This window comes from Meleagris gallopavo, chromosome 27, assembly GCF_905368555.1.
Source record: "Meleagris gallopavo chromosome 27, MGAL_WU_HG_1.1, whole genome shotgun sequence".
Lineage (NCBI taxonomy): Eukaryota > Metazoa > Chordata > Aves > Galliformes > Phasianidae > Meleagris > Meleagris gallopavo.
Window position 1 is genome coordinate 1,039,980 of NC_139430.1, and position 25,197 is coordinate 1,065,176.

The 25,197-nt window shown below is 61.6% G+C and overlaps 1 protein-coding gene across 5 annotated transcripts in view; it reads left to right on the forward strand.

Moving 5' to 3' along the window:
- The first annotated feature begins 254 nt into the window (after positions 1-254).
- Positions 255-25,197, forward strand: part of GATAD2B (GATA zinc finger domain containing 2B) — a 34,051-nt gene continuing 9,108 nt past the window's right edge. For 2 of the 5 annotated variants that reach the window (XM_085209853.1, XM_085209855.1), the window contains exons 1-6: positions 255-412; positions 19,129-19,458; positions 22,582-22,711; positions 22,835-22,966; positions 23,213-23,344; positions 24,726-24,896. In XM_085209853.1, the coding sequence (XP_085065979.1) occupies positions 19,130-19,458; positions 22,582-22,711; positions 22,835-22,966; positions 23,213-23,344; positions 24,726-24,896 (894 nt within the window). In that variant the 5' untranslated portion in view covers positions 255-412; position 19,129. Of the gene's footprint in view, positions 413-10,740; positions 10,929-11,554; positions 11,728-19,128; positions 19,459-22,581; positions 22,712-22,834; positions 22,967-23,212; positions 23,345-24,725; positions 24,897-25,197 lie in introns of all 5 variants that reach the window. The other 3 variants (XM_085209858.1, XM_085209857.1, XM_085209854.1) reach the window with 3 other exon arrangements.

Here is a 25,197-nt window from a genome sequence, read left to right on the forward strand (position 1 = left end):
TTTTTTTTTTTTTTTTTTTTTTTTTGCCCGCCGACACATAAAGCGGCCGGCAAAATCCCCGGATGTCCAGGGGGGGGGACCCATTAAAGGCGCCCCGCGGGGAAGCTCCTCGGCTTCCGATTGGCCTCGCCGCGCGCCAATCCTCACCCCCGCCCGCCAATAAGAAGCGGGAGGCGGGCTCGCCGGGGGCATCCGCGAGCGCGATCGGCGCACCGCCCCGTCCATCCGCGAGGCGAACCAACGGGCGTCGTCGCTGGGGTCGGGAGGCGGGCCGAGCGCGGCGGGGCCGCTGCCCAATCAGCGGCATTGTTTGTGGTGGTGCCGGCTGCGCTCCGCGGCGGCTGTGGGCTGCGGCGCCGTCTGTCCGCCCGCGCGGCCCGGCCCGGGATCCGCAGCCGCAGCCGCGGGCCAGGTGAGCGCCGGGGGGGCGCGGGGCCGCGGGGGGCCGGGAGAGCGCGGCGGGGAGGGGAGGGAGGGGAGTTCCGGCCGTGCGGGGGCGGCGGGGCCGGGCCGGGGGTGGGGGTGGGGGAGGGGAAGGGAGGGGAGGGGGGGGCGGCGGCGCGGGGATCCCCGGGGTCGGCGCCGCTCCTCCGGCCGGTCCTCGCTCGGTACGGCGGGGCGGGGCGCCGGGTTGGGCTCCGCCCGGCTGCGGCCCCGCGCGGGGGTGGGGGAGGCCGCGGGGGGCGGCGGGGCCGCTTTGTTCGCCGGTTCTTCCTCCCCGCTCCCCCGAAGCCGTCGCTCCGTTCCCCGGCCCCCGCTCGCTGCCGGTGCCGCGCCCCGGCGGTTCGCCCCCCAGCGCCCCCGCAGCCCGGACGCGGCTCCCGATCCCGGGTCGCCGTCCGCCCCTCCCCGCCGTTGGCCTCGCGGTTCTCCGCTCGGTTTCCCATAAACCAGAAACGTTTGGGCGGCCGAAAAGCGCCGCTCCTTCCCCCGGAGGTCGGGAAGAAGGGAGGCTTTGATGGAGCCGTGACAGGAAGGGGGGAGGAGGAGGAGGAGGAGGAGGAGGGGAGGAAGAGGCAGCGAATGGATGCGGTGGGAGCCGCGCTCCAAACGCTTCGCCTCGCGGCGGCTTCGGGGCTTTCCTCGGGGAGGGAGCGAGCGGCTTCTGCTGCCCGTCGGGTTCCGGCGCCGCTCCGAAGCCCGGCCGCGACACACGTGGTGCCCATCGGGGGGGCATCGGGACCCCCCGACCCGCCCAGCGTTGCCCGCTGACCCCGAGCGATCGGGCTCTGGGTTCCCCCCCACCCCCACCCGGCGCTTTGCTCACACGCTGGGTGAGCCCCGACGTGACGCGGCGGATGGGAGCATCCATCTTTGTGGGGCTGCGCTGCTCTCAGGCTCCGCTTCCTCTTCCGACAGCCTTCCTCCCCCCCAAACCCCTGCTTTCCCCCTCCCAAACCCCTGCTTTTTCTCCCTAACGCTACTCCTAACCTAACCCCTACCTTTCCCCCCCGCTCCCCCCAAATCCCTGCCTTCCCCCCCCCGAATCCTTGCCTTTCCCCTACACCAACCCCAACCCGACTTCTGCCTCTCCCCCCCCCCCCCCCCCGCTTCCATTCCCCACCGCTGCCGGGCGGACGGGGGTTGAGCTGGAGGCATTTTGGGTCCCCTCAGAATCACCGTTCCACATCTGAGGCAGGGCTGCGGCTGGCACCGAGCTGCTCTTGGGAAGGGGAGATGAGAGCAGGACGAGGGGAATGGCTGGAAGTGGAGGGAGGGCAGCTTTCAGCTGGCTGTCAGGGGGAAGTTGTTTGCTGGGAGAGTGGGGAGGTGCTGGAACAGCTGCCCAGAGAGGCTGTGGATCCCCGTCCATCCCTGGAGGTGTTGGAGGGCAGCAAGGATGGGGCCCTGGGCAGCCTGGGCTGCTGTGAGACGTGGAGGTTGGTGGCTCTGCATTGGTGTGGGGTTGGAGCTTCGTGATCCTTGAGGTCCCAACCCAAACCGTTCTGTGATTCTGTGCTGCTTGGCCACGTGGAGCACAGAGTGCAGCAGCAGAGATGGGGGTCGGGAGCACTGCGTCCATTTGGGGTCCTTGGAGGCATCTCCAGCCCTGCACTCCCTGACGCTGCTGACGCCAACGGTCCCCACAAATCCTCCTTTAGGGACTTCCTGGGGTTCAGAAGGAATTTCTGGGCAGCCTGGGCTGCTGTGAGACGTGGAGGTTGGTGGCTCTGCGTTGCTGTGGGGTTGGAGCTTCGTGATCCTTGAGTCCCTTCCAGCCCCGGCCGTTCTGTGATTCTGCACATCCCAGCTGCGTTCCCCTCGCTGCCCTCCTGCGTTCAAGGATCTCTCCTGCGCTGTTCCCTGATGACTTTCCCTGTTAATTAGCGCTCTGCCAGCCTCGTTTCCCCCACAGATCGACCCTGAGGGCCCTGGGTGCTGCTGGGGGGGCATCTGAAGAACGGAGAGGAAAGTTTCCCTTGCTTTGAGCTGCCCCACAGCGATGCTCCCTGTGCCAATCCTTAGCAACGAATCCCAACGGGAGCAGCGGTGCCACCCGGGACCCCCAACCCCCCAGATGGGCAGAAGGGGATCCCTTCTGTAAGGAAACCCCTTTAGGAGCAGTGGGGGGGGGGGTGCTGTGCTGTGAGGTGGGCGATGGAGGAGCCGTTGCCTTGAAACCGGGCTGTTGTGGTGATGCGGTTCTGGAACGGTTCTGGAACTGGCGTTGGTGCTGCCAGGCTGTGCTGCCAGCTGCTGGAGGCAGAGCTCAGCTCCCATAGCTGCGTGCCCCAGGTACGGCCCTGCTGAAAAGCACGGGGTGGGGGGGAGGGGGACGGGGGGGGGGCAGCCTGCAGTGCTGGGCTTCGTGTGTCCCCCCCCACCCCCTCCTCCTCCGTCCCTTTTGGTTCCTGTCGTGCTGTGCTGTGGGGTTTCCTGTTGGAGTGAGGGTTTATTGGTGCTGAGAGGAGGGGGATGTGGGGGAGCTCCAGCTTGGAGCTCTGCAGCCCTCAGCTGGGGAGCACCGTGTGGTTTGGGGCGGTGGGCACCGATTTGGGGCGGTGGGCACCGATTTGGGGCGGTGGGCACCGATTTGGGGCGGTGGGCACCGATTTGGGGCGGTGGGCACCCAAAACGTGCCCCAAATCTTTCCGAGGATGCCCAGCAGTGCCTGCAATCCGAGCGGCTCCCAGCTGTGCAGAGCAGCAGCAGCAGCAGCACCAGGGCTGAGCGCTGCGGTGCTGGGACGTCTCCAACCTTATGGGGGTGGAGGTGTGGGGTTGGGGGCTGAACCCCCCCCCCCCAACGCGGCCCTGCAGGGCATCGGCGGGGCTCTGCGAGGCTGCAGGGGGGTGGGGGTGGCACAGAAGCTGTGGCAGAAGGCAGAGCTGCGTTGGGGCTGGAAGGAAGCTGTTGTGCTCCGGCTCTGCTCGCCTTCCTCCTGGCTCTTCTTGGAAGGCAAACGGTGCTGCTGCTGGCTGTGAGATGGGCTGTGCTGGGGGGGGGGGATGGGGGTGGGCACCGTGTGGTGCTGGAGCCCCCCAAGCCCTGCATGTCCCCAGCCCTGCATCCCCCCCAGCCTTGTGTCCTGTGCCCCCCCAGCCCTGCATCCTCCCCAGCCTTGTGTCCTGTGCCCCCCCAGCCCTGCATCCCCCCCAGCCTTGTGTCCTGTGCCCCCCCAGCCCTGCATCCCCCCCCAGCCTTGTGTCCTGTGCCCCCCCAGCCCTGCATCCCCCCCAGCCTTGTGTCCTGTGCCCCCCCAGCCCTGCATCCCCTCACCTTTGTGCCCTCTACCCCCCCAGCCCTGTGTCCTGCCTCCCATCCCTGTCTACCCCCGACCAGCTCTGCATGCCCCCCAGCCTCGTGTCCCCCCCCCCCAGCCCTGCATACCCCTGGCCTTGTCTCATGCCCCCCAGCCCCTATTCCTGCATGTCCCCCAATCCCTGCATCCTTCCAGCCCTGCGTGTCCCCATCCCTGTATTGTGCCCCCCAGCCTTCTGTCCTCCCCCCAGCCCTGCATGTCCCCATCCCTTCATTGTGCCCCCATCCCTGCATTGTGCCCCCATGCCTGCATTGTGCCCCCATCCCTGCATTGTGCCCCCATCCCTGCATTGTGCCCCCATCCCTGCATTGTGCCCCCATCCCTGCATCCCCCCCATCCCTGCATCCCCCCCATCCCTGCATCCCCCCCATCCCTGCTTCCCCCCCATCCCTGCATCCCCCCCATCCCTGCATCCCCCCCAGCCTTCTGCCCTCCCCCCAGCCCTGCATGTCCCCATCCCTTCATTGTGCCCCCATCCCCGCACCCCCCCATCCTTGTGTCCTGCCCCCATCCCCGCATCCCCCCAGCCCTGTGTCCTGCCCCCATCCCCGCATCCCCCCAGCCCTGTGTCCTGCCCCCATCCCCGCATCCCCCAGCCCTGTGTCCTGCCCCCATCCCTGCATTCCCCCAGCCTTCTGTCCTGCCCCCATCCCCGCACCCCCCCAGCCCTGTGTCCTGCCCCCATCCCCGCATCCCCCAGCCCTGCGTCCTGCCCCCATCCCCGCACCCCCCCCAGTCTTCTGTCCTGCCCCCATCCCCGCACCCCCCCATCCCCGCACCCCCCAGTCTTCTGTCCTGCCCCCATCCCCGCACCCCCCCATCCCCGCACCCCCCATCCCCGCACCCCCCATCCCCGCACCCCCCCATCCCCGCACCCCCCCATCCCCGCGTCCTGCCCCCATCCCGCACCCCCCCAGCCCTGTGTCCTGCCCCCATCCCCGCACCCCCCCATCCTTCCTCCCGCTCCCAGCGCAGCCCCCTGAGCCGCGGTGCCGTATCTCAGAGCTGAGCCGAGCGAAGACAAAACACGGAGCCCTCGTGAGCTCTGTTTGCTCCCCGTGCCCAGGCAGCCCCGGCTGTGCTGCGCGCTGCTCTCCCTGCCCAGATGTGGGCTCAGCGCAGGACTTCGGTGCCTTGGATCCTCCGGGATGCCCACGGCTTCGGTTTGAGCTGCGCCGTCTCTTTTTCTCCTTCTCCCGACTGCCAAACGCGGTTTGCACCAGGAAGGAGATCCCTCTGCCACCAATTACCAAACTTGTTTCGCTGCAGTGGGTCTTCGTTTCTCCTTTTGTCTGCAGCAGAGTCACTGTTTGAGCTGAGTGACATTCGCTCCATCTCCGGGAAGACAAAAGAGCCGGAGCTGCTCGGGGTGAGGCCGCTTTGCTGCCCTCCTCGTGGGCTGCGTGTGGCTGCGGGGTCCCCTCTGTGTGCACTGGGGATGTGCAGGGTGAGCCCTGGTGCCCGACTTTGTGCCCGACTGGTGCAGGTGGAGGTGCTGCTCTTTGCGTTCGTGGGAATTTGGAGTGAACGGAAATCACGGATGCGGATTTTCGGAGAGTTTCAAAATGGTTGCTTAGTAATCGTCCCTCGTTGCCGACTCAGTCCAAACCCAACGCGTTTTCCCCTCCCATGAATCACTCCTCGACTTGCTCGTTATTGAAGTCCCTGATTCTAATTTAATCTTGGAGCCTTGACAACTTGAAATACCTACCAGCACAGCGTGGTTCTGGCTTGGCACCTCGATGGCGTTGTGTTTCCGTCTCTGCGTCGATGCCGGCGCCGTCACCGGGGTGTCCCCGACCTGGCAGCACCCCGGGGTGGGGGGGGGAGGGGGGGATGTTGGGGTCCGGATCCCCAACGCGGGGCTTTGGAAGTTGGATCCTGTGTCTGTTTGTCTGTGTGGTGCTGTCTGTGTGTCCCGGTGAGGTTGGGGTACAGCAGGGGGGTGGGACAGGGAGGCGTAAGGATGGCTTGGTTGTAGGGCTGTGGGGTGGTTGGGTTGGAGGGGTCCTTAAAGGTCAGAGGTTCATTGAAGGGTTGGAAGGGTCCTTAAAGATCACAGGGCCATGGGATCAATTGGAAGGGTCCTTAAAGCTCATAGAGCCGTGGGGTGGTTGGGTTGGAGGGGTCCTTAAAGATCACAGGGCCATGGGGTGGGTTGGAGGGGTCCTTAAAGATCACAGGGCTGTGGGATGGTTGTGTTGGAGGAGTCTTCAAAGATCACAGGGCCATGGGATCAATTGGAAGGGTCCTTAAAGCTCATAGGGCCGTGGGATGGTTGTGTTGGAGGGGTCCTCAAAGATCATAAAGCCATGGGGTGGGTTGGAAGGGTCCTTAAAGCTCGTGGGGCCGTGGGGTGGTTGTGTTGGAGGGGTCCTCAAATACCATAAAGCCATGGGGTGGGTTGGAAGGGTCCTTAAAGATCACAGGGCCATGGGGTGGGTTGGAGGGGTCTTCAAAGATCACAGGGCCGTGGGATGGTTGTGTTGGAGGGGTCCTTAAATATCACAGGGCCATGGGGTGGGTTGGAGGGGCCCTTAAAGATCACAGGGCCATGGGGTGGGTTGGAGGGATTTTCAAAGATCACAGGGCCGTGGGGTGGTTGTGTTGGAGAGGTCCTTAAAGATCGTAAAGCCATGGGGTGGGTTGGAAGGGTCCTTAAAGCTCATAGGGCCGTGGGATGGTTGGGTTGGAGGGGTCTTCAAAGATCATAAAGCCATGGGGTGGGTTGGAGGGGTCCTTAAAGATCGTAGAGCCATGAAATGATTGAGTTGGAAGGGTCCTTAAAGATTGTAGGGCCATGGGATGATTGAGTTGGAAAGGACCTTAAGGATTGTAGAGGCAGGGGATGGTTGGGTGGGAAGGGTCCTTAATGATCATAGAGCTATGGGATGTTGAGTTGGAGGGGTCCTTAAAGGAAGTCATAGATTCATGAAATGACTGGCTTGGAAGGGTCCTTAAAGATCACAGGGCCGTGGGATGGGTTGGAAGGGTCCTGAAAGATTGTAGGGCCATGGGATGGGTTGGAAGGGTCCTGAAAGATTGTAGGGCCATGGGATGGGTTGGAAGGGTCCTGAAAGATTGTAGGGCCATGGGATGGGTTGGAAGGGTCCTGAAAGATTGTAGGGCCATGGGATGGGTTGGAAGGGTCCTTAGGGATTGTAGGACCATGGGATGGGTTGGAAGGGTCCTGAAAGATTGTAGGGCCATGGGATGGGTTGGAAGGGTCCTGAAAGATTGTAGGGCCATGGGATGGGTTGGAAGGGTCCTGAAAGATTGTAGGGCCATGAGATGGGTTGGAAGGGTCCTGAAAGATTGTAGGGCCATGGGATGGGTTGGAAGGGTCCTGAAAGATTGTAGGGCCATAGGATGGGTTGGAAGGGTCCTGAAAGATTGTAGGGCCATGGGATGGGTTGGAAGGGTCCTTAAAGATTGTAGGGCCATGGGATGGGTTGGAGGGGTCCTTAAAGATCACAGGGCTGTGGGATGGGTTAGAAGGGTCCTTAAAGATCACAGGACCATGGGATGGGTTGGAAGGGTCCTTAGGGATTGTAGGACCATGGGATGGGTTGGAAGGGTCCTTAAAGATTGTAGGGCCGTTGGAGGGGTCCTGAAAGATTGTAGGGCCATGGGATGGGTTGGAAGGGTCCTTAAAGATTGTAGGACCATGGGATGGGTTGGAAGGGTCCTTAAAGATTGTAGGGCCATGGGATGGGTTGGAAGGGTCCTTAAAGATTGTAGGGCCATGGGATGGGTTGGAAGGGTCCTTAGGGATTGTAGGACCGTGGGATGATTGAGTTGGAAGGGACCTTAGGGATTGTAGGACCGTGGGATGATTGAGTTGGAAGGGACCTTAAAGATCGTAGAGGCAGGGGATGGTTGGGTTGGGAGGGTCCTTAAAGACCATAAAGTGGTAGGATGGGTTGGAGGGGTCCTTAAAGCTCATAGAGCCATGGGGTGGGTTGGAAAGGACCTCGCAGCCCACCCCCCTGCCCTTCCCCTCCTATATTGTGCTGGCCCACCCCCCTCCCCATGGCTCCTGGTGGGGCTCCCCGGCCCTCCAGCCTCCATCTCCCCACCCCATTGCTCTGTTCGTGTCTCTGCTTTGCTCCCAGCTCCGTATTTGCAGCCCTCCCCGCTCTGATGAAGCACAGCAGCTCTGCTCTGCATCCCCACGGCCCCATCCCTGCTGTGTGGTCGGTGGGCAGCACTGGGGGCTGAGCTGACCCCCCCCCCACCCCCCCAGAGCGTTGGGAGGGACCCCGAGCTCTGCATCACCTGCCTGCGATGGGTTGGGGACCGGGGCCGCATCAAAGCGCCTATTGTTAGAGCTGCAGCACATGTAGTCAAAGGGCTTTTCATCCTAGAAATAGAAGCACCCAGAGGATGGATCCTCATCAAAGGACCCTAAAATCAATTAAATTCCCTTTCCGCGTCCCGGCTGTGGGGTCTCTCAGGTGCTCTCCTTAAAGCAGTGCTGGGGGTGAAGCTGCACGGGGTGGGGGTTGGATCCTGCTAACCTGGCGTGGAAGGTGGTGATGCTCCTCTGCTGCTGGGTGCTGGGATCATGGAGTGGGGAGGTGGAGACGTTGCTGGGAGAGGAAATGGGGAAATGCACTGGGGATGTGCTGTGGAAAGGCTGCGGCCATTTGGAGCTTGTTTTGGTGCTGCTCCTGGCACGGCTCGGTGCTGCGCTGGGGATGCTGCAGTCCTGGCTGCCACCCTAATGGTGCTGGGGACGTTGAGAGCCCCAGGGCTGGGATCTATGGGGAGAGGCACTGATGGGGACCTCAGGAACCCCATTGCTGGGATGTATGGGGAGAGGCAGTGATGGGGACCTCAGGGACCCCATTGCTGGGATCTATGGGGAGAAGCAGTGATGGGGACCTCAGGGACCCCATTGCTGGGATCTGTGGGGAGAAGCAGTGATGGGACCTCAGGGACCCATTGCTGGGATCTGTGGGGAGAGGCAGTGATGGGGACCTCAGGGACCCCATTGCTGGGATCTATGGGGAGAGGCAGTGATGGGGACCTCAGGGACCCCATTGCTGGGATCTGTGGGGAGAGGCAGTGATGGGGACCTCAGGGACCCCATTGCTGGGATCTATGGGGAGTAGCAGTGATGGGGACCTCAGGGACCCCATTGCTGGGATGTATGGGGAGAGGCAGTGATGGGGACCTCAGGGACCCCATTGCTGGGATCTGTGGGGAGAAGCAGTGATGGGGACCTCAGGGGCCCCATTGCTGGGATCTATGGGGAGAGGCAGTGATGGGGACCTCAGGGACCCCATTGCTGGGATGTATGGGGAGAGGCAGTGATGGGGACCTCAGGGGCCCCATTGCTGGGATCTATGGGGAGAGGCATTGATGGGGACCTCAGGGACCCCATTGCTGGGATGTATGGGGAGAGGCATTGATGGGGACCTCAGGGACCCCATTGCTGGGATCTATGGGGAGTGCTGGAGCTGTGGGGCTGCAGTGCTATGGGGAGTAGCAGTGATGGGGTCCTCAGGGACCCCATTGCTGGGACCTATAGGGCGTTCTGGTGCTGGGGGGCCGTGATGCTGGGATGTGTGGGGTGTAGCAGTGATGGGGACATCGAGAGCCCCAGTGCTGGGACCTATGGGGAGAATCGGTGCTGGGGGGCCACGATACTGGGATCTACAGAAAGTACTGGTGCCGGGGGGCTGCGATGGGGGACCTGTGGGTAGTGGCACCGATGGGGACCTCACGGACCCCAGTGCTGGGATGTGTGGGGTGCTGGGACCTATGGGGAGTATCAGCGCTGGAGGGCTGCAGTGCTGCTCTGTGCAGGGGGCAGTGGGTGGGGGCTGGGGGGCCGTGTGTGACAGCCCACGCAGGGCATGGCAAGGCATGGCAGCCTTTGGCAGTGGATAGCTGCCCATGGCAGTGCATAGCAGTGCGTGGCAGCCCCTGACATCCCATGCCATCCCATGGCATCCCCTGGCAGTGCAGGCAAATCCCCTGGCAGCTCCTGGCATCCCATGCCATCCCATGGCAGTGCATGGCAGCCCCTGGCATCCCATGCCATCCCATGGCAGTGCAGGCATCCCCTGGCAGCTTCTGGAAGCCCCTGGCAGCCGCAGGCATCCCATGGCAGTGCAGCCATCCCCTGCCATCCCCTGCCATCCCTTGCCATCCCCTGGCAGCCCCTGGAAGCCGCAGGCATCCCCTGCCATCCCCTGGCAGTGCAGGCATCCCATGGCAGTGCAGCCATCCCCTGCCATCCCATGGCATCCCCTGCCATCCACTGGCAGCCCCTGGAAGCCCCTGGCATCCTCTGGCATTCCATGGCAGTGCAGCCATCCCCTGGCAGCCCCTGGCATCCCCTGGAAGCCCCTGGAAGCGCAGGCATCCCATGGCAGTGCAGGCATCCCCTGCCATCCCCTGCCATCCCCTGCCGTCCCATGGCAGCCGCTGGCATCCCCTGCCATCCCCTGGCATCCGCAGCCATCCCCTGCCATCCCTGCCATCCCCTGCCATCCCCTGCCATCCCTGCCATCCCCTGCCATCCCTGCCATCCCCTGCCATCCCCTGGCAGCGGTGGGGCCGGGCACGAAGCAGTTAAGGCAGCGTGGAGGGGAAGGAGCTCTCATGAATGAAGACAAAGTTTGGCCGGGATCCAGGGGCTGCCCAAAGAGGGGTGGAGGGGGGGGGGGGGGGAAGGGGAGGGGGCTCAGCCAACTGACTTTTATACCGCAACAGACTTTAAAAAAAAAAAAAAAAAAAAAAAAAAAAATTAAGAGATAATTCCATGTCCTGAGGTTACAAACCGGCTGCGACTGGTTTTTTTTTTTTTCTTTTTTCGGTTTTTTTTTTTCCTTTTTTTTTTTTTTTCCCTCTTTTTTTTTTTTTTTTCCTTTTTTTTTTTTTTTTTTTTCCTCCCTTTTCCCTGCCCCGCGAGGCATCATGGGTAAAAGTAAGCATCCCCCTTTTTCTTTTGTTTAATATAACAGCACGGCGCATGATTGGCAGCAAAGTGCCCGTTTGGAGACAGGGCTGCGCCGGGTCCCGCTGGGGGGCTGGGGGGGGGACACAGAGCCGCCCATCCCCGCCCCCCCGCCCTCCCCCTCCTCTGCGCCCTCCCTGTCTGTAATTTTCTTGACACCTCGAGGAGGCGGCGGGGAGGTTGGATTTTGTACCTGTGAGTATTCCTTGCTGCCCTTTCTTCCTGCCCAGACAAAGGCTCCTGGGGTGCAGCCCTGCTCACACCCCCCCCCCCCCCCCGGCAGCGCTGTGCCGTCTCAGAGCCGTTCCCTTCCCTTCCTTCCCTTCTTCCTTCCCCCCCACCCCCTATTGCAGAATTCCCACCTCCACGCTCTCTCAATACCGAGTGCCCCCCTCCCCGCCCCCGTCTCGCAGCCCCTGCTGAGTGCAGCCCTTGCCGTGCGTCCGCCCCGCACCTGGGGCCGCTTTCTCTCCGCCGTCTCTTCCAGCAGCAGCGGGGTGATTTCGGCACCCATGGGTGCTCCGGGCAGCCCTTCTGCCCCTCGCCGATGCCAGCTCAGGATGGGCACGGCGTGCCGCCGCTCCCTGCATTGCTGCTGCTCCCTGCCTCGCTGCTGCTCCCTGCATTCCCGCTGCCTCCGCTGGCTGCGCTGCTCCATCCCGGCGCCGGCAGCGCGGCGGAACCACGGAGCACCTCCGCTCGGGACCCGTCCTTTGTCTCTCTTTCCCTCATCCCAGGAATGACTTTTCCACATGGCCCGTTTGGGAAGCGGCTGCCCGCTGTTCTCCCTTTGTTACGTTGGGATCTGCGTTCCTTTACAGCCTCTGCTCCGCTGCCAGGCCTGCGTGGCTGCGCTCCGACCTGCGCCCCGTTCTGCATGCGGCCACGGCGCTCCCGCAGCTCCCAATGAGCTCCAGTTGCAGCCTCCTCCCATCCCTGTGCTCCACGGATCCCCTCCGACCGCCCGGCCGTTAAGTCCTAATTACCTTTTTAGGTGATTATCCTTTTTATAGCGTTGCATGGGAACGCAGCCATTTTGTGCGCGGCGCCGCGTGGAAACGCGTTTTACGACGCCGGGTTGTGTTGGGCCTCGGTGGGATCGTGGGTGGGTGGGTGGGTGGGTGGGTGGGTGAGAGCTGCGGGCTGCGCTGCTCCGTGAGCCCGACGGGAGCAGCCAGAGCTCAGCTGCTCCTCCATGCTGCCGCTCCCTGCGCCAGGATGGTGCTGGCAGAGCTGTTGGTGCGCAATGGTGAGGGCTGAGCTGCAGCACGGCTGCACTGCGGGCATCTGCCCACGGCTGGGGGGTCCCTGGTGGGCACAGCACCCCCATGAACCAGGCTGGGGGGTCCCTGGTGGGCACAGCACCCCAATGAACCAGGCTGGGGGGTCCCTGGTGGGCACAGCACCCCAATGAACCAGGCTGGGGGGTCCCTGGTGGGCACAGCACCCCAAAGAACCAGGCTGGGGTGTCCCTGGTGGGCACAGCACCCCAATGAACCAGGCTGAGGGGTCCCTGGTGGGCACAGCACCTCTGTGAACCAGGCTGGGGGGTCCCTGGTGGGCACAGCACCCCAAAGAACCAGGCTGGGGGGTCCCTGGTGGGCACAGCACCCCAAAGAACCCGGCTGGGGGGTCCCTGGTGGGCACAGCATCTCTGTGAACCCGGCTGGGGGGTCCCTGGTGGGCACAGCATCCCAAAGAACCAGGCTGGGGGGTCCCTGGTGGGCACAGCACCCCAATGAACCAGGCTGGGGAGTCCCTGGTGGGCACAGCAGTCCGATGAACCAGGCTGAGGGGTCCCTGGTGGGCACAGCATCCCAAAGAACCAGGCTGGGGGTCCCTGGTGGGCACAGCACCTCTGAGAACCAGGCTGGGGGGTCCCTGGTGGGCACAGCATCCCAAAGAACCAGGCTGGGGGGTCCCTGGTGGGCACAGCATCCCAAAGAACCAGGCTGGGGTGTCCCTGGTGGGCACAGCACCCCAAAGAACCAGGCTGGGGGGTCCCTGGTGGGCACAGCACCTCTGTGAACCAGGCTGGGGGGTCCCTGGTGGGCACAGCACCCCAAAGAACCAGGCTGGGGGGTCCCTGGTGGGCACAGCACCCCAAAGAACCCGGCTGGGGGGTCCCTGGTGGGCACAGCATCTCTGTGAACCAGGCTGGGGGGTCCCTGGTGGGCACAGCATCCCAATGAACCAGGCTGAGGGGTCCCTGGTGGGCACAGCATCCCAAAGAACCAGGCTGGGGGTCCCTGGTGGGCACAGCACCTCTGTGAACCAGGCTGGGGGGTCCCTGGTGGGCACAGCATCCCAAAGAACCAGGCTGGGGGGTCCCTGGTGGGCACAGCATCCCAAAGAACCAGGCTGGGGGGTCCCTGGTGGGCACAGCACCTCTGTGAACCAGGCTGAGGGGTCCCTGGTGGGCACAGCACCCCAATGAACCAGGCTGGGGGGTCCCTGGTGGGCACAGCACCTCTGTGAACCAGGCTGAGGGGTCCCTGGTGGGCACAGCATCCCAAAGAACCAGGCTAGGGGGTCCCTGGTGGGCACAGCATCCCAAAGAACCAGGCTGGGGGGTCCCTGGTGGGCACAGCACCTCTGTGAACCAGGCTGGGGGGTCCCTGGTGGGCACAGCATCCCAAAGAACCAGGCTGGGGGGTCCCTGGTGGGCACAGCATCCCAAAGAACCAGGCTGGGGGGTCCCTGGTGGGCACAGCACCTCTGTGAACCAGGCTGGGGGGTCCCTGGTGGGCACAGCATCCCAAAGAACCAGGCTGGGGGGTCCCTGGTGGGCACAGCATCCCAAAGAACCAGGCTGGGGGGTCCCTGGTGGGCACGGCACCCCAGTGAACGGAGGCTGAGCTGTGCTGAGCCTGGCTCGCTGCTGGCCGTGAGCCCCCTGCTGTGGGTATCATCAGATATGGAGAGATGGGTGAAAAGTTGGTTGATGGTTTTCAGCTCTGATTGCTGGTAGGGAATGGAGGGGTGAGGTTGGAGGCCAAGGAGGGCACTGAGATGGTGAAAGGGTCAGTGGGATGGTGAGAGGGCTGAGCACCTCTGCTACGAGGACAGGCTGAGGGAACTGGGGTTGTTCAGCTGGGAGAAGAAAAGGCTCCATGGAGACCTGATTGTGGCCTTCCAGTGTTTGAAGGGAGCGGACGAACAGGAGGGGAACGGCTGTTTGTGAGGGTGGGTGGCGACAGGACGAGGGGAACGGTGTTAAAGTGAGCCAGGGAGGTTTGGGTTGGATGTGAGGAGGAAGTTTTTCCCCCAGAGGTGGGGAGGCAGTGGAACAGGTTGCCCAAGGAGGCTGTGGATCCCCATCCCTGCAGGCATTCGAGGCCAGGCTGGATGTGGCTCTGGGCAGCCTGGGCTGCTGGTTGGTGACCTGCACACAGCAGGGGTTGGAACTGATGGCCATCGTGGTCCTTTGCAACCCAGGCTGTTCTATGAGCCTATGATTCTATGAGTCAATGACTCCATGGGTCCTTGTGGCACCCTATGGATCCTTGTGGCATCTATGGATCCCAGTGGCACCCTGTGGGTCCTTATGGGATTCTATGGATCCCTATGGCACCCTGTGGTTCTCAGGTCAGCCTGGGCTGCTGGTTGGTGACCTGCACACAGCAGGGGGTTGGAATGAGATGAGCATTGTGATCCTTTTCAACCCAGGCCATTCAATGAGTCAATGATTCTATGGGTCCTTATGGCACCCTGTGGTCCCTACGGCACCCTATAGGGTCTTATGGCACCCTGTGGGTTCTCAGGGCAGCCTGGGCTGCTGGTTGGTGACCTGCACACAGCAGGGGTTGGAACTGATGGCCGTCGTGGTCCTTTGCAACCCAGGCCATTCTGTGAGTCAGTGATTCTATGGGTCCTAATGGCACCGTGGGTCCCTAAGGCACCCTATAGGGTCTTATGGCACGCTGTGGGTCCTTATGGCATCCTATGGATCCCTATGGCACCCTGTGGTTCTCAGGGCAGCCTGGGCTGCTGGTTGGTGACCTGCACACAGCAGGGGTTGGAACTGATGGCCATCGTGGTCCTTTGCAACCCCGGCCATCCTGTGGTTCTACGCTCCTGTGTTTATGCTCACCTGCTGCCAGGCTTGGAGCATCACCGTGTGCAGCATCGCTGCCCTGCGCGGAGCAGAGCCGGGGCTCCACGAGGAGCAGCCCTCCTTGAGCACACGGAGCCCCGCAGGACAGCGTGAGGGATCCCAGGCTCCTGGAGGGAGCACAACTCGCAGCTTTGCTGCTGCTCCTGTTGCTCATCTTCCCCAGGCCAACCTCGGCTCCGTGTCCCTGCAGCCACGTGCTCCGTTCCGCTGCTCTCCATTCCTAGACAGACTCGCTCCTCTGGTCCGATGTTAATTTTTGGGGCTGAGCTCTCTCCTTGCAGCTTTTAAAATTGGTGTTGTTTTATTTCTGTGTTTATTTGGCCGTGTGGGCGCCGCGTCGAAGGCAGATGGAAAAATCTGCTTTGTTTGTCTGGGAATGGCAAACCTGTATTTCAGCACGGAGCAGCGAAACCGCCCCGAGCGCAGCGCAGAGCCCACAGCATGCAGGTTTCGGCCTCCGTGCCCACAGCTCTGCCCTCCCCTCCGCCTGCAGCCAGCACTGTGAGCCCCTGCAGCCTTCATCCCCTCCTCCTCCTCCTCCTCCTCCTCCTCCTGCAGCCCTGGGGCTGTTCTGACCCCGCTGCTGCGGGAGCTGCTCGCCCACGGAGCTGCGCTGGGAGGTGATGGCAACTCTGCGCCGAGCCTGAAACCAAACGTGTGGTTTGGAGCTCTTTTGTTTCCCCTCCGGGGGGATTTTGCCACCATTTGAGAATTTTGTTTCTGGGTTTTTTTTTGTTTTTTTTTTAATTATTATTTTTGAGGCTGCGGAGCGACCTGAGCATGCGGTGCTGCTGCTGCTCCCCCAGCAGTGCCTTCTGCAGGGGCTGAGATCCAGAGAGGGGGAAACAGCCCCCCATCCCCAGCTCCCCTCTCCATCCCGGCTTCCAATTTCACCTCCTGATCTTCACCATCTTCCATTCCCCGCTTCCCCATCCCAACTTTCAGCTCCCTGATCCCAGCTTCCATTTCCAGTTCCTGGTCCCAGCTCCTCAGTTCTCAGCTCCCATTCCCATCTCCCGATCCCAGCTCTCAGCTCCCATCCGAGCTCCTGCTCCCAGCTTCCTGCTCTCAGCTCTCAGTTCCCAATCCCAGCTCCCATTCCCATCTCCTGATCCCAGTTCCCCAGCTCTCAGCTCCCATTCCCAACTCCTGATCTCTGCTCTCATCTCCTCACCTCAGTTCTCAGCTCCCTGATCCCAGCTCCCATTCCCAGCTCTTGATCCAACTCTCAGCTCCTGATCCTGGCTTCCAATCCCATCTCCTCACCCCAGCTCCCCCATCCCAGCTGTCAGCTCCTGATCCCAGCTCTCAGCTCCCCCTCCCCACCTCCCCACCCCACACAGACCCAAGAACTGTGAATCCCCCCCCCAGGTCCTGGGGCACCATTTAATTTCCCATGCTGCGATGCTCAGCTGGTCGGCTGTGGCTTGTGGTGGCCCTCAGCCCTCTGTGCTCCATGCGTGATGCTTCAATCCGTGGTGGGCAGAGGGCTTCCCAGTGCTGCAGGGTGGGCTGTGCATTGGTGGGGCTGGGGAGGGCCCTCCTGGTGCCGTTTATTTTGCGTCCTGGCATCATCCAGAAGTGATGTTTGTAGCCCTGAGGTTGGTTTCTTGGCGCAGTGCTGAACCCCTGGGACCACCGCGTGTGGAATTACAGGGATTTGCAGCTGAGATGGAGCGGTGCTTTCCTGGTAGAAATTTGGCTCTGTGAGGCTCCGTCTTGCGGCTCTGAGCCCCCCTTGGGAATGTGAGTGTGGGAATTGGCCTCGTCCTCCTGTCCAGCGCATGTGGGCATCTGTCAGCGCAAGTGGGGTTGGAGAGCAGGAGGGTGATGGGGTTGGGAGGGTCCTTAAAGATCATAGAGCCATGGGATGGTTGGGTAGGAAGGGTCCTTGAAGATCACAGGGCCATGGGATGGGTTGGAAGGGTCCTTAAAGATCATAGAGTCATGGGATGGTTGGGTTGGAAGGGTCCTTGAAGATCATAGAACACCGGGATGGGCTGGAAGGGTCCTTAAAGATCATAGAGTCATGGGATGGTTGGGTTGGAAGGGTCCTTGAAGATCATAGAACACGGGATGGGCTGGAAGGGTCCTAAAAGATTATAAAGCCATGAAATGGTTGGGTTGGAAAGGTCCTTGAAGATCATAGAACACGGGATGGGCTGGAAGGGTCCTAAAAGATTATAAAGCCATGAAATGGTTGGGTTGGAAAGGTCCTTGAAGATCATAGAACACCGGGATGGGCTGGAAGGGTCCTTAATGATCATAAAGCCATGGAATGGTTGGGTTGGAAGGGTCCTTGAAGATCATAGAACACGGAATGGGCTGGAAGGGTCCTTAATGATCATAAAGCCATGGAATGGTTGGGTTGGAAGAGTCCTTGAAGATCATAGAACACGGAATGGGCTGGAAGGGTCCTAAAAGATTATAAAGCCATGAAATGGTTGGGTTGGAAGAGTCCTTGAAGATCATAGAACACGGAATGGGCTGGAAGGGTCCTTAAAGATTATAAAGCCATGAAATGGTTGGGTTGGAAGGGTCCTTGAAGATCATAGAACACGGAATGGGCTGGAAGGGTCCTAAAAGATTATAAAGCCATGAAATGGTTGGGTTGGAAGGGTCCTTGAAGATCACAGGGCCATAGGATGGGTTGGAAGGGTCCTTGAAGATCATAGAACACTGGGATGGGTGGGTGGGAAGGGCTCTTAGAGATCATAGGACCATGGGATGGTTGGGTTGGAAGAGACCATAATAATCATAGGACCGTGGGGTGGTTGGGTAGGAAGGGTCCTTGAAGATCACAGGGCCATGGGATGGGTGGGAAGAGTCCTTAAAGATCACAGGGCCGTGGGATGGGTTGGAAGGGTCCTTAAAGATCACAGGGCCGTGGGATGAGTTGGAAGGGTCCTTAAACATTGTAGGACTGTGGGATGGTTGGGTAGGAAAGGTCCTTGAAAATCATAGAGCCATGAGATGGGCTGGAAGGGTCTTTAAAGATCATAGGATCCTGGGATGGTTGGGTTGGAAGGGTCCTTAAAGATCATAGGACTGTGGGATGGGTTGGAAGGGTCCTTGAAGATCATAGAGACATGAGATGGGCTGGAAAAGTCTTTTAAAGATTATAGGACCATAGAATGGGTGGGTTGGAAGGGTCCTGAAAGATTGTAGGGCCATGGGATGGTTTGGAAGGGTCCTTAAAGATCACAGGGCCATGGGATGGGTTGGAAGGGTCCTTAAAGATCACAGGGCCGTGGGATGGGTTGGAAGGGTCCTTAAAGATTGTAGGGCCATGGGATGGGTTGGAAGGGTCCTTAAAGATCACAGGGCCATGGGATGGGTTGGAAGGGTCCTGAAAGATTGTAGGACCATGGGATGGGTTGGAAGGGTCCTGAAAGATTGTAGGGCCATGGGATGGGTTGGAAGGGTCCTGAAAGATTGTAGGACCATGGGATGGGTTGGAAGGGTCCTGAAAGATTGTAGGGCCATGGGATGGGTTGGAAGGGTCCTTAAAGACTGTAGGGCCATGGGATGGGTTGGAAGGGTCCTTAAAGATTGTAGGGCCATGGGATGGGTTGGAAGGGTCCTTAAAGATTATAACCAAGAGGTGGTTGGGTGGGAAAGGAGCTTAAAGTCCCGCTTTATCCCCGGCTGTAGCTGAACTCCTTGCTTCTTGGGAGCCCTCCCACCACCCTGGGAGCAGCAGCTTATGCTGGGGAGCTGGCAGCACACAGCTGCTGCCCTGGGGGGCATTTCTGCACCTGGAGCAGAAGGGAAGGAGAGGAGTGGGGATGTGGGGAGGGGGGGGAAGGGGGGCGGCTCTGGAGTGTGGCCATCACCAAAAAACCGCGCGGAAGGAAGGGGGTTTTCTTCATTTTCAGGTTGAAAAGGCCGTGTGTGCCGTGGTGTTCGTGCTGGCGCCGTGCTGAATCTCAGGGTGCATCTGCTGTGCTCAGAGCTGAGCACGGAGCCATAGAGCCGTTCTGTGCAGGGCTGGAGGCAGCGTGGGGCCCTGCAGGTTGCAGACGTGCCCTGAGCACAGGGCTTGGTGCTGCCTGGGGCTCTGCGTGCCGGTCAGACCGGGCTGGGAGAGCACAGCACCGAGCCCTGGAGGGGCTGCCTGCTTCCCTCCCCGGGTCGTTCTGCCAGCCGGGGGGGGCTCTGGGTGCGGGACCCCCGTTCTGTGGGGCTCGGGATGCTCTCCCCATCGCGGGGAGCTGTGGGGGGTCCGGATCCTCACCCACGGCGCTGATCGCGTCCCCGTGTCCTTCTGCCCCACAGGATGGACAGGATGACAGAGGATGCTCTGCGCCTCAACCTCCTGAAGAGGAGCTTGGACCAGGCGGACGAGCGGGACGACGTTCTGGCCAAGAGGCTGAAGATGGAGGGCCACGAGGCCATGGAGCGGCTGAAGATGCTGGCGCTGCTGAAGAGGAAGGACCTGTCGGGCATCGAGGTGCCCCACGAGCTCCCGGTGAAACAGGATGGTGTGAAAGTGTACGAGGAAAAGCTGAATGGGAGCCTGAGGCCCCATGGGGATGGCAGGACTGCAGGGAGGCCGGGCAAGGAGAACATTAACGACGAGCCCGTGGATATGAGCGCCAGGAGGAGGTGGGTGCCGAGCCGCCCCGAGGCTGAAAGGGATCAGCATCTCGTACTGCTGGGGTGCGGGGCCTTCCCAGTGCCGGGAGAGCTGAGCCTGCTCTCCCCGTGCCTCTGGAAGCGCTCAGTGCTGTTCCTTTCCTGGTTTTCCTGCTGCGCTCCGGATGGGTTCTGTCCCTCCCTGCACCCACGGGCTCAGCGCTGTGGCTGTGGGGTGCCTGGCAGAAGTGGAGGGGCTTCCACCCACCGGGTTTGTCGGCACCTCCGAGAGCACCCACAGCCCTGGGGAGAGCCGTCCCTGTTTGGGTGGGCGACTGGAGCGGGAGCTGGTGGCCCTCGGAGCGGCGCTGTGCCCCCGGCTCGGTGATAACAGCCGTGTTGTCGTACAGCACGACGGGGGTCTCGGCAGCAGCCCCTCACCTGCGCCCTCAGTTCTTGGGGTGGAGGCGGAACAGAATGGAATTGGGTTGGATTGGAAACCGAGGCGTTGCGGGCCTGGCGGTGGGGCAGGGGCAGAACTGCGGGTGTGTGACGGCACGGAACGCCTCTGCCCCGAGCTGTGCTGGAGGGAGGTGGTGGTTCCCAAGCAGAGCCGCAGCCACGGGAGCAGCGTTTCTTGCAGACGGATGCTGGCAACCTCAGCCGATGGCTTTGGGGTGGAGGGGGAGCTGCCCGCCTTCTGGGGCTGCTTCCCTTCCTGGGGTTCTGGTCTTTAGGGCTGTCTGTGCTGTTGGGTTATCAGCCTGCGAAGTGGGAAGAGCTGTGCAGGTGAGGCCGCGTGGTTGGATTCCCTTCCGTTTGCACCCCGTGGAGCAGCAGACGGAGGCGGGTGCGCCCTGTTGGTATGCAGGGATCCTCGTGCCGTGCTCCAGGAGCGTCACCGCGCCGTCACACCTCTGCATGGGACGGCTGGGATGGGGAGCCCAGCTCAGCCCTGTGAGGGATGGAAGCGGGCAGGTTGTGGGGTGTGGGTCTGAAATCCCACCTGTCCTGCGTTGTGTTCTGCTGCTGGGGGTGATGTGGTCCTGGGGACGTGCAGCAGGGCAGCTCTGGGGTCATGCAGTGGTGCAGCAGGGCAGCTCTGGGGACATGCAGCAGTGCAGCAGGGCAGCTCTGGGGACATGCAGCGGTGCAGCAGGGCAGCTCTGGGGTCATGCAGTGGTGCAGCAGGGCAGCTCTGGGGACATGCAGCGGTGCAGCAGGGCAGCTCTGGGGTCATGCAGTGGTGCAGCAGGGCAGCTCTGGGGACATGCAGCGGTGCAGCAGGGCAGCTCTGGGGTCATGCAGTGGTGCAGCAGGGCAGCTCTGGGGACATGCAGCGGTGCAGCAGGGCAGCTCTGGGGTCATGCAGTGGTGCAGCAGGGCAGCTCTGGGGACGTGCAGTGGTGCAGCAGAGGATCTCTGGGGACACACAGCTGTGCTGCAGGACAGCGTTGGGGTCATGCAGGTTAGCAGCAGGGCAGCTCTGGGGTCATGCAGTGGTGCAGCAGGGCAGCTCTGGGGTCATGCAGTGGTGCAGCAGGGCAGCTCTGGGGTCATGCAGTGGTGCAGCATGACAGCTCTGGAGACATGCAGTGGTGCAGCAGGGCAGCTCTGGGGTCATGCAGTGGTGCAGCAGAGGATCTCTGGGGACACAGCTATGCTGCAGGACAGCGTTGGGGTCATGCAGGTTAGCAGCAGGGCAGCTCTGGGGATGCAGGTTGCAGCAGGGCAGCTTTGTGATCATGCAGTGGTGCAGCAGGGCAGCTCTGGGGACGCTCAGCTGTGCTGCAGGGCAGCTCTGGGGTCACACAGCTGTGCTGCAGGGTAGCTGTGGAGACGTGTAGGTTTGCAGCAGGGCTGCCCTAAGGAAGAGCGGAAGTTTTTTTGCTGCAAGTTGTGAATTAACACGGAGAGAAACCTGCCCACGAGCAGAGGTGAGGGCAGCTCGCTGCTCCTGCTGCACATCGGGGTCACCGCTGCTCCCTCCCCACAGCTTCCTGCCAGCAGTTGTGCTGTAATTACACCCCTGCTTTGACAAAAGTAAATAAAACAATCCCGACACGTTCAGCCATCCCTTGCAGATGGCCGTTTTCCCCGGTCTGGCTTCAGAAGCCAACCTTTGTGTTTTTATTATTATTATTTTTTTAACACGACGGAATGTAAATAAGGCGGCTGGGCCGTATCTGGGTGCTTCTCCAACCAAAGCAGCAGCAGCAGCCCCAGGGCTGCATCCCCCCCCCCCAGCCTGTGGGTCCCTGGGTGCACAGCAGAGCCCGGCACCGCATCGCTGGGCTCGGTGACACCCGAGGCTGTGCCAGGAGGGGAGGGCAGGAGATGCTGCAGTTCCTGCTTGGCGCGGGGATGGCTTCATTCACAGCTGTCTCGTGCGCAGGCTCGTCCTGATGAACGCCGTGCTGAGAGGCACGTGGGGCAGGAGCCCCACAGAGCGCTGTGGGGAGGCTCTGAGGAGCTCTCGGAAGCTCCGTGGAGCTGCTGGGTGCTGCCTCCTCCTTCGGGTGCCTCCGTGGCCGCACTCCCCAGCGGAGGCTGCACCCCACTGTGCTGCTGCTGCTGGGCTGGGAGCTCTGAGCAGCCTCTGCTCCGCGTCCTGCATGCGGTGCTGAGAGCCCACAGGGGCCAGAGCCTTCACGTGGTGCTCCGTGTGCTGCAGCCCACAAAGGGGTCATTGAGGGCTCTGCCCGCACGGAGCGGCGCTTTGGGCTCTGCCAAGTGCTTCCAGGGCTCTCATCCCGTGCTCGGATGCTCGGAGCCCCGTTGCTGGGTGCGTTTCTCTCTCTCGCAGTGCTCTCAGCACCCCAACGCTGCAGTGTGTGGGGCTGGAAGGAGCCCACCTGGGGGTCCTGCCCACATAGGCATCGCGAGGGATGGAGCTTCTCCTCCACCCTGCAGCCTGGGAGCAGCTTCCTGCATGTGCTGGGCGATAGCATCCGTTTGGGGTTTTTCCCCCCATCTGTGGGGTGTTGCCGCTGCTGCTTTTGGGGTCGTGGTTCTGGCTCTGGGCTCTCATTCACGTTTGCCTTTATGGGAGCCCTTCGCAGTGGGTCTGCGGGGGGGGGGGGGGGGGCTGTGGGGTCACGGCCCCCCGCGGCTGCCGTGCAGCTCAGCCCCATTTCTCCCTTCTGCTGGCAGTGACCAGGACCGGGGCCGGCTCACCCCTTCCCCCGACATCATCGTCCTCTCCGACAACGAGGCCTCCAGCCCCCGCTCCAGCTCCCGCATGGAGGAAAGGCTGAAGGCAGCCAACCTGGAGATGTTCAAGGTAAGGGATCCCACCTTCGCCCGAGCTGCTCCCACACCTTCGTGCTTCCCGTTGCTCTCGGCACTGGGGCGCAGCTCGGCTCCCAGCGCCGTCGGCTCTGACCGACTTTCCTCCTCCTCCCAGGGGAAGAGCATAGAGGAGAGGCAGCAGCTCATCAAGCAGCTCCGGGATGAGCTGCGGCTGGAGGAGGCCAGGCTCGTGCTGCTGAAGAAGCTGAGGCAGAGCCAGCTGCAGAAGGAGAACGTGGTACAGAAGGTGCAGCTCAGCGTGGGGCCGGGTGGGGTGCGGCGCTGCGCAGGGCTGATGGCTCGTGGTGCTCAGGCTTTCCTCTGCTGCACGTTTGTCCTACCGTGGTGCAGCTGTCCTGCTGCCGTGAGGTCGGTGTGGCTGCTGCAGCTCTGCATCCCCAGCTTCGGATCGTGCATCGATTGCTGCGGTTCCAATGGATTTCCCCTCCGGGCGTCTCACACTGATGCTGCTGTTTGTTTTCTCTCCATCCAGACTCCGGTTGTCCAGAATGCAGCGTCTATCATCCAGCCATCTCCTGCTCACGTGGGACAGCAGGGACTGTCCAAGCTGCCCTCCAGGCCTGGAGCTCAGGGGGTCGAGCCTCAGAACTTAAGGACATTACAGGTGAGCCTTCGTGACCCGGTTCCAGCACTGGGCTGAGCTCTGTGCGCTTTGTGTCCACGCTGTCAGTGATCTGTGTTGGCTGCAGGAGCTGCAGGTATCAGCGCTGCGGTCACGGAGGGAATAGGAGCAGCGGGCAGCAGCTGGGCAGGGCTGCAGCAAAGCTCTGTGCTGCGGGAGATGCTGAGCAGCGCAGCTGGGGGGGGACGGCGGTGCTGATGGTGGTGGGGATGCTGGGGGAAGCTGTCTGCCGCCCAGGGGTGAGAGACGCAGGAGAAGCTGCTCAGCTTTTGGTCAGCTGAGCCGCGGGATGGAAGGGTCCAAGGAAGGGGAGAAGAAAAATGCAAAGCGTGGCATGGAGAGGTTTGCCTTCTTTGGGAAGCGCCCCGGGGCAGCGGAGCGGAGCAGAGCGTCGTCTGCTGAGCCTTCCTGTGTCCTGGGGGTCCCATAGATGGGAGCCCGATGGGATGAGCTCTGAGCCTCACCTCGGGGTGGACGCACACAGCTTTTCGGGGCTGCCAGCGTTGTCCCGGAGTGGGCAGCCGTGTCCCTTTGGCTCTGCGGCAGGGATGTGGGGCACACGGAGCTGTGATCCCTTCCCTCCTGCCTTCCCTCCCTCCTGCCTCGGCCAAAGGCATCTGCCGATCGCTTACTCCCTCCATGAACCCTCTCCTTTGTTTGTGGCATTTGTTTTCTTTGCTATGGCAACGATGGTGGGGTCAAGTCTATTGTGGCTTCGCAGTGGGATGGGGCTGGTAAAGGAAATGGGCTTCAGGGGAAGAGGAAACGCATTGTTTGTGCAGCCTTTGTGAAGAGTTGCTGCGTGTGACAATGAAGAACTTCATCTCGAGTTTTAAAAAAGGGGAGGGGAGAGAAGAGAGAGGCGGGCAGATGGGAGGCAGCTGAAGGTTTCGGATCTTTGAGAAGGAAAACGGGGCCCTCATCCCGGCAGCTCCGAGCTCTGCACTGGGAGAGCTGTGTGTTTCTGCACGCCCATCGCATCAGCGTGGTTGGATTTATTGTGTGTGTGTGTTCAGATTTATTGTGTGTGTGTGTTTGGTGCCATGAGTGTGCCTGGAGCATCACCCCAACCCATCCTGCTGCTCCTGGGTGCAGCTCTCAGCCCTGTCCCCACTCAGGTGCAGTTCTCACCCCTCTGCAGCCATAATGAGCTCCTTCCCTTTGTGCTCCTTTGTTCCAAGCCAAACAAATGTGATTATTTACAGCAAAGAACAACTCGGAGAAGAGTTAAGTCCTTCGAGCAGTAGGTCAGCTCTGGGGGTAACCTGCACTGCATGCAGGTGGAGCTGCTTTGCTGTTGCAGACCCCGCCGCTCCTCTCTGCCTCCAGTCCTTTTCCTAACTCCCATTTCCCCTCTTGCCAGGGTCACAGTGTCATTAGGTCTGCCACAAACACGACCCTGCCCCATATGCTTATGTCTCAGCGTGTGATTGCTCCAAACCCTGCCCAGCTGCAGGGGCAGCGCGTTCCTCCTAAGCCTGGCCTCATCCGCACTACAACTCCAAGCATGAATCCAGCCATCAACTACCAGCCGGTACGGAGCCGTTCCTGGGGGTCTGGTGGGGTTTGGCCGCAGAGGGAGCTGGGAAGCACTGGGTGAGCAGAGGCTGCAGCTGTTTAAATGGAGGAGTCGTAGAATCGTAGGATGGCCTGGGTTGCAAAGGAGCACAGTGACCATCAGTTCCAACCCCTGCTGTGTGCAGGTCACCAACCAGCAGCCCAGGCTGCCCTGAGAACCACAAGGTGCCATAAGACCCTATAGGGTGCCTTAGGGACCCACAGGGTGCCATAAGACCCTATAGGGTGCCTTAGGGACCCACAGGGTGCCATAAGAC